This window comes from Rhinolophus ferrumequinum, chromosome X, assembly GCF_004115265.2.
Source record: "Rhinolophus ferrumequinum isolate MPI-CBG mRhiFer1 chromosome X, mRhiFer1_v1.p, whole genome shotgun sequence".
NCBI classification, from domain to species: domain Eukaryota; kingdom Metazoa; phylum Chordata; class Mammalia; order Chiroptera; family Rhinolophidae; genus Rhinolophus; species Rhinolophus ferrumequinum.
Window position 1 is genome coordinate 107,935,919 of NC_046284.1, and position 6,851 is coordinate 107,942,769.

General features: G+C 36.2%; 1 protein-coding gene across 2 annotated transcripts in view; it reads left to right on the top strand.

Moving 5' to 3' along the window:
• Window positions 1-5,678, top strand: part of KLHL15 (kelch like family member 15) — a 32,774-nt gene extending 27,096 nt beyond the window's left edge. For both annotated transcript variants that reach the window (XM_033105206.1, XM_033105198.1), the window contains exon 4: window positions 1,122-5,678. In XM_033105206.1, coding sequence (XP_032961097.1) covers window positions 1,122-2,234 — 1,113 coding nt within the window. In that variant the 3' untranslated portion in view covers window positions 2,235-5,678. The remainder of the gene's footprint in view (window positions 1-1,121) is intronic.
• The last annotated feature ends 1,173 nt before the right edge of the window (window positions 5,679-6,851 follow it).

Here is a 6,851-nt window from a genome sequence, read left to right on the forward strand (position 1 = left end):
GTTTCCACCGCAGCATCCCGCCAGCTTCTTTGATTGGACGCCACCGGTGGAGGGCGAGCGTGCCCCTCCCAAACCGGCTCTTTCCTGTTCCCTTGTTAATACCCTCTCCTGTATCACCTCGTCGGCATCCTCGCATCACATTGGAGTCCCCACTTTCTTTCGCCCTAGCCCTAACTTCAAATCAGTCATGTACTTCTGTCGCTTTTCTCTCGACGAGACCTAATTCCTACCATCAGACTCTTATCCTCATCATTACGATACAGGCATTTCCCGCTTGGTCTTCAACTTCCTACCTTCTCCACAAAGTGTCCTTTGAGTGGTTCGGGCCAGTTTGCTATGCTCTCTGTCTAAAGTTCTACAGCACTCACAGATGCGCTGTACAGCTTCACAGCTACAAGCGTCAAGTGCCTCATTTACTTACTGGTAAATGTGTATCTGTTCTCATTTCCCCAAATAGATTCTAAGTTCTTTGAGGAAACAGACAGCTTACATTTCTTTTTATCTCCCCATAGCATTAGCACAATACTTAAAAGTGCTTCATAAGTTCTTAGCAATCATCTTGATTAGGTAGGTCCAGCTCCAAAAACAAACAGGAAAAAAAAATTGACCTTTTCTTGTCAGTTGAATTATTATGATAGGAGTTTATGATAACAGACCAAGTCCTTATGTCAAAAACCTACTGAGAATTTTGTGTATATTTAAATTTTTACTAACTCACTAACGGAATTCCCTAAGTTATTCAGTCATGGTTGTTCTTACAGTGTTCCTTGTGGTTAAGAAAACCATAGTCATGGTTTTCTCCACTGTGACACTTCTGTTTGTCCTCAGAGCCACCACTTACAGCCCGGGGCCTGACATACAATAGGTGATTAATACATTTTGTTAGAGGAATGTAGCTTGTGCCTGGAAAGCAGCTTGTTTACTTTAAAAAGCTTGGGAATGTGCATAGGTTATTACAAATACAGATTACAAAAACAAATACGATAAAAGCTTTGTAAAAAAAAATAAAAGCAGTTTTAGTAAAGTAAGCTGAAAATCTTTCACCGATCATGTTAGTGAGCTCTGATGTTTTGTGTGCCAGTGCTGTGCTTTTGGTTAAATTCTTTTACTTGTCTTCTTAGGTTAAGACGTCAGAATTCTACAGATACTCCCGCCAGCTGCGCTATGAAGTTGACCAAGCGCTGCATTACTTTCAGAACGTTCACCAGCAGCCTTTGTTGGATATGAAATCAAGCCGCATCCGCTCTGCCAAGCCGCAAACTACAGTATTCCGAGGCATGATTGGACACAGCATGGTCAACAGTAAAATACTTCTCTTAAAGAAGCCGAGAGTCTGGTGGGAACTGGAGGGCCCCCAGGTACCTCTGCGCCCGGACTGCCTTGCTATTGTCAATAACTTCGTGTTCTTGTTGGGCGGGGAAGAACTGGGCCCAGATGGCGAGTTCCATGCTTCTTCCAAAGTGTTCAGGTATGACCCAAGACAAAACTCTTGGCTGCGGATGGCAGACATGTCTGTACCGCGTTCAGAATTTGCAGTTGGTGTTATTGGGAAGTTTATTTATGCCGTAGCAGGCAGAACCAGAGATGAGACTTTCTATTCAACAGAGAGATATGATATCACCAATGATAAGTGGGAATTTGTGGATCCTTATCCAGTTAACAAGTATGGACATGAGGGGACAGTGCTCAATAACAAGTTGTTTATCACCGGTGGAATCACCTCATCTTCCACCTCCAAACAAGTGTGCGTTTTTGACCCCAGTAAAGAAGGAACCATCGAACAACGGACCAGGAGAACCCAAGTAGTTACCAACTGCTGGGAGAATAAAAGCAAAATGAATTACGCAAGATGCTTTCACAAGATGATTTCTTACAACGGCAAGCTTTATGTCTTTGGTGGTGTCTGTGTGATCTTGAGGGCCTCTTTCGAATCTCAGGGCTGCCCTTCCACAGAAGTGTACAACCCAGAGACTGATCAGTGGACTATCTTGGCGTCCATGCCAATTGGTAGAAGTGGCCATGGTGTGACCGTGCTGGACAAACAAATAATGGTTCTTGGAGGCCTTTGCTACAACGGTCATTACAGCGATTCCATTCTCACTTTTGATCCAGAAGAAAACAAGTGGAAGGAAGATGAGTACCCGCGGATGCCCTGCAAGCTGGATGGTTTACAAGTATGCAACCTGCATTTTCCAGAATATATACTGGATGAAGTCAGACGTTGCAACCAGTGACATCTTTCTCCTTTAAAAAAAGCCAAACAAAAAGTTTGTTTGTGACAAAGTAGTTAACTAAAAAACATAAAGAAAAACCTCACCAGTTTTACTATCAAAGCCATTGGTCTAATAGTATACAAATTTTTCATTCTGTGCTAGCATCCTTTTTTTTCTTTTTAGTGGCCTCAAACTCATGCAATAAGTTAATTCTAAGCGCTAGCTCTTGAAACTACTTCCAGAAGCAGTTTAATAGAATGATCCACTTATCTGGGAAGTTGATTTTATGCTTTAAACATTTCTTTCAGATGTCAGCGTAGGAGTCATGCATCTTCTAAGAGCAGACCTGATAAGTGTCACTTGATGTAATTTCAGAATAACCAGGGAATGGCTCGTTCAAATTGATGCCATTTTTTCCTGAAGTAGAGTCTATATCTGAAATCTTTTTGAACATTTATTTCAGTGTATTTCAGTCCGTTAGACCTTTTGGTTTTATTGTTTAAAACTCTTGACCTTTTTTGCATGGCTTTTTGCTGAAAATGCAAAAATATAAATTTTCTACAAAATTAACTTTTTATATTCAAAACACTATTTCTAAGCTGCCTTCTCTTATCTGCATTGTGTTAGTGAAAGCATATCCATACTTGCATACATCTTATGACTATATAAGGCACATCCCCTTTTGTGCGTGGTTAGGATTCTATATTTTTAAGCTAGTGCACTTGCACACACGGTTTGCCATACTTGTTGAATTTTAGATGTAATGTCTTTTCATGTATTAACGTTTTTAGAAAGTTATAATAACTGGAGTCCTCATTTGGTATCAGAGTAGCCTATCTTTAGTCCATACTGATTCAGTAATATTTGAACTCCTTATATTCCTGAAACATGTATGGATTTATGAAAACTAACATTTTATATTTTCTTTTCAAAAGTTAACGTTAGTGTTCCTTATCGATGTATGTCTTGTTGAAAATGTTTTTCTTTGCAGTTTGTTTAACGTTGCCCTGTTTTTAGTGAGAATCGGAGTGGTATATGACAAGCCCTGGCCCCTGCAGCGTGCAAGCACTTTTAAAGAGAATTTAGGTAATACCAGACTCCTAAGTAAAGGCCCCTAAAAGTAAGTGCAACTCCCGTTCTTGACATTCAATAAAGCTGCTGCATCTGTTATTGAATGGAAAGTAGCAACTTGTGGAAAATTGGAGCTCAGTTTTGATTTAGAGGTAAGGAGTAGGAGGTTAGGAGTAGGATTATAATCTTACTGGTCATATCTACTTGTTTGTTTAGTACAAAATACTTAGCGGCACTGGGCATGTAAGCCCTCAGCTTTTGTTTTACTTACTGAAAGCTACTAGCATGAAGGACAGTAACCTCAAAGTTCAGAATGGATCAAGAGTAATTGTTTAAAAGCATTTGTACTAAGTGTTTTAGGATTAGCCGCACCTTTCAACTTTTTTTGAACTTGAAGGAAAAACATAGTTCACAAAATTAAGAATAACCAGGGAATGGCTCATTCAAATTGATGCCATTTTCTCGTGAGTAGAGTCTATATCTGATACAGACTAGATCTACACTGGCAGAACCTGCCAGACCTTAGGATATCGGTGCAATATTGCAATGCCTTCTGTATGGCTGTTGTAGAAGTTTTCTAGTTTCACTTTTTTTTTTTTTTTTTTTTTTTGCTGCTGCACCACTGAATATAAAATGGAAAAGTGAAGTCATGGAAATGTGAAGACTTTTGTTGTTTTGCAGTTACATTAGACAACTATGAAAAAAAAAACCTGATTTTTAAAACTCCAAAACTGGAGGTGTTTGAGTTTAAGAAACAGGTACACAGTAGTTTTTGAAAAAGAAAAACATTGTCATTGGTTTTAGAAATCAAGTTAATAATGTTCTTTTGTATGTGAGACTTAAATTTTTATTAAATGGTTCTATCATTTACTTTGTTTTTAAAAGTGGAATTCGATACCATGTCCCATGGTAATATGGGTAAAAGTCTTTTTCTGCATTTTAAAAATCATTTCTAATTTTACTTTTGAAAGCTAGGACTAGGTTAGTCATTTAATTCTTTTCCTAATATATTAGTTGGTTTAGTGTTTTGTACGTGTGCTGTCTTACTTTAAAGAAAATAACAGTAATGTCTTCATTATTTTCCTTGTGGTTGTCTTTTGCTGGAAAAGACCGAGACAGGGTACCCCTAAGCAAGCTTTTACACTCCAGTGGTGGTTCTCTTTAATTGCTTAGATATGACTTCATAGCCCTAGTTAAGGTAAGATCTGGGCAAACAATTGCAATTCTTGGTCTTCTATTCTAAAGACACAAGGCCAAGCTCAAAGTTCACGTTTTGAGAAATTTGTGAAATCTTAACTTGAACTAACTGAGTTCAGCTTCACACATAAATCATGTCTGAACTGATGTTAGCAGTAATCAGTTTGGAGCTTTAAGAATAGTTGCTGTTGTTTGGGTTCTTCACGAATATATGAGAAAGTTCTGTTTATATGTAGCGACAATTTAAGGTTCCTTTAAATCCATGAATAATTTACATTCCCTTTTCAAACTATGGCTTAATTGCTGAAAGAGATTTATTTTTGTTATACTAAACTGTGGAAAAATTTTTCATAGTTTTTTTTTTTCAAGTTTATTTTTTGTGTGCTTCATTTGGAACCATTTTTGTTTATATACATTGTTATGTGTTCAGAATAGTAGTTTTTTAAAATTTAGTAAGAGATTTGAAACTATAAAGTGCAACTGTTGTGACCTTTGTTAATTTTCACTTTACATTTTAAATGCCAGACTTTACAAAAATAGCTGGTCTTCGTTAATTGCATCTTAATTAGAAATGTTTGTTCTCTACCATGTCTTTGACCTAAGTTTTGATTTTAATCTGCTTAAAGAAAATCCTTGCACTACAACCTTTACATAAAATTCAAAATTCTCCCATTGAAGGTTTTGTATTGGAAGAAATACTACTGGTTTTTGAAAAGCAAAGCTTAATAGAATTATTAGCTTTTCTTGAGACAGCTTTCTCTGTGTCCTCATTACTCTGCTCTGTGTGAGTGTTACTATAATTTGTGAAATACTGACTGAGCCCTTCACTTACCTTTTCTAAAGCAGCACCTTTGGACACCTCATTCTGGGAAGCCCGCTCGAGTCACAGTAAAGGACACACACATTTGTGTGGGGAGAAGTGGTAAAAATGGAGAGTTTTGTCTTAATTACATGAAACTAAGCTTTAAAATATTTTATAACAAATTATTTGAGCTGCATAATCTAAACATGTCAAACGTTCAGTGGGACTATTTTTATATATGTATATGTGGTGATAGGTCATAACATTTCAGTTCATAATATAAATTGTTATTTCAGTTTATAAGCTATCTCTCAAAAAAGACTAGCTCTTTTGAGAATACATAATTTAAAGTTTTAGACTAAAGTAAAATACAACATAGACAATAGTGTAAATTAGATATAATTGAGGGCTATATGGCAGTAAAACTGCTAGTGCCATTTTTTTTGTTTGCCTATTACACATTTTTGATTTTTTTTGTACTCTGAACATTTTTAGGGATCATACATATGTTTGTTTAATCGGATTAGAGTTGGTTTGGGAATAAATATCTTCTAAAAAGAGATTTATCTTAAAAATGAAAGTCCTGAAAAATTTATCGAGAGTTTATAAAGTCAAATATTCAATAGACATAGCCCGGAATAGGTAAACTCATGGGAGTCATATCCTTTCAGGATACCCGTATAACTTCAATATTACAAGAGTAACATTGAGAGAATGCCATCAGCTTTGTTTGTTCCCCCTTAATATTCTTGGATTTTCTTTTTACATCTTTGGGAACAACGTTACATTAAAAACCCTATTAATCAGTATATCAGTACGGATTAGGAATTTGCTTTCTGAAGGAATGTTCCAGTGAGGTGATCGGAGAGGTTATTTTCTACCTAACTTGTATATGCTCTATACCTCTTGGGCATACTTTGTCTATAGAAAAATATTTTGACCTTTAGGTACATTTTGGGCCAGTAGTCAAATAATCCTAGGGCCGATTAAAAAAATCTTAGAATAATTTAAGGTTTGCCTTTTATACCTGTTTTGAAAGCCTTTACATTTTTGTCAGGTAATTTTTCCCAAGCCGTGAATATAATCTATTCAAACATGTTTATGCTATCCATTCTGTTTTTAAATTGAAAAAAAAATGTTAAAAGTGTTTATGAAGAAAAGTTTAAATAAAATATTTTTAATCTTTAAAATATACTTCTTTATCTCTTATTATTTACTATCTTTATATAATCCCTCACTTTCAAAGTCACTCATGACTTGATTAGCCGTCTTCATTTTGTTGGCCTTCAACGTGCCAAGGAAGTGCCACAAAAATGTGATTTCTACTGATGCTTCCAGCCACGGATTCAAATGAGAGCATCAGAGTGAAACTGTTTACACTTACATGCAATGGAAATTTTATAATGAAGCCAAGTAATTAAAGTTCCACTAACAGAGTTTTGCAGGATGGAAATACAGAATTGGGAGAAAGCATTTATAAGCTTCAAGCCTTAGTTTGGTGATTTTTAGATTTCCTTTAGCATTTTTGACTCATTGTTCTTAAAGGCATTTCTGAAATTAGGGAGTAG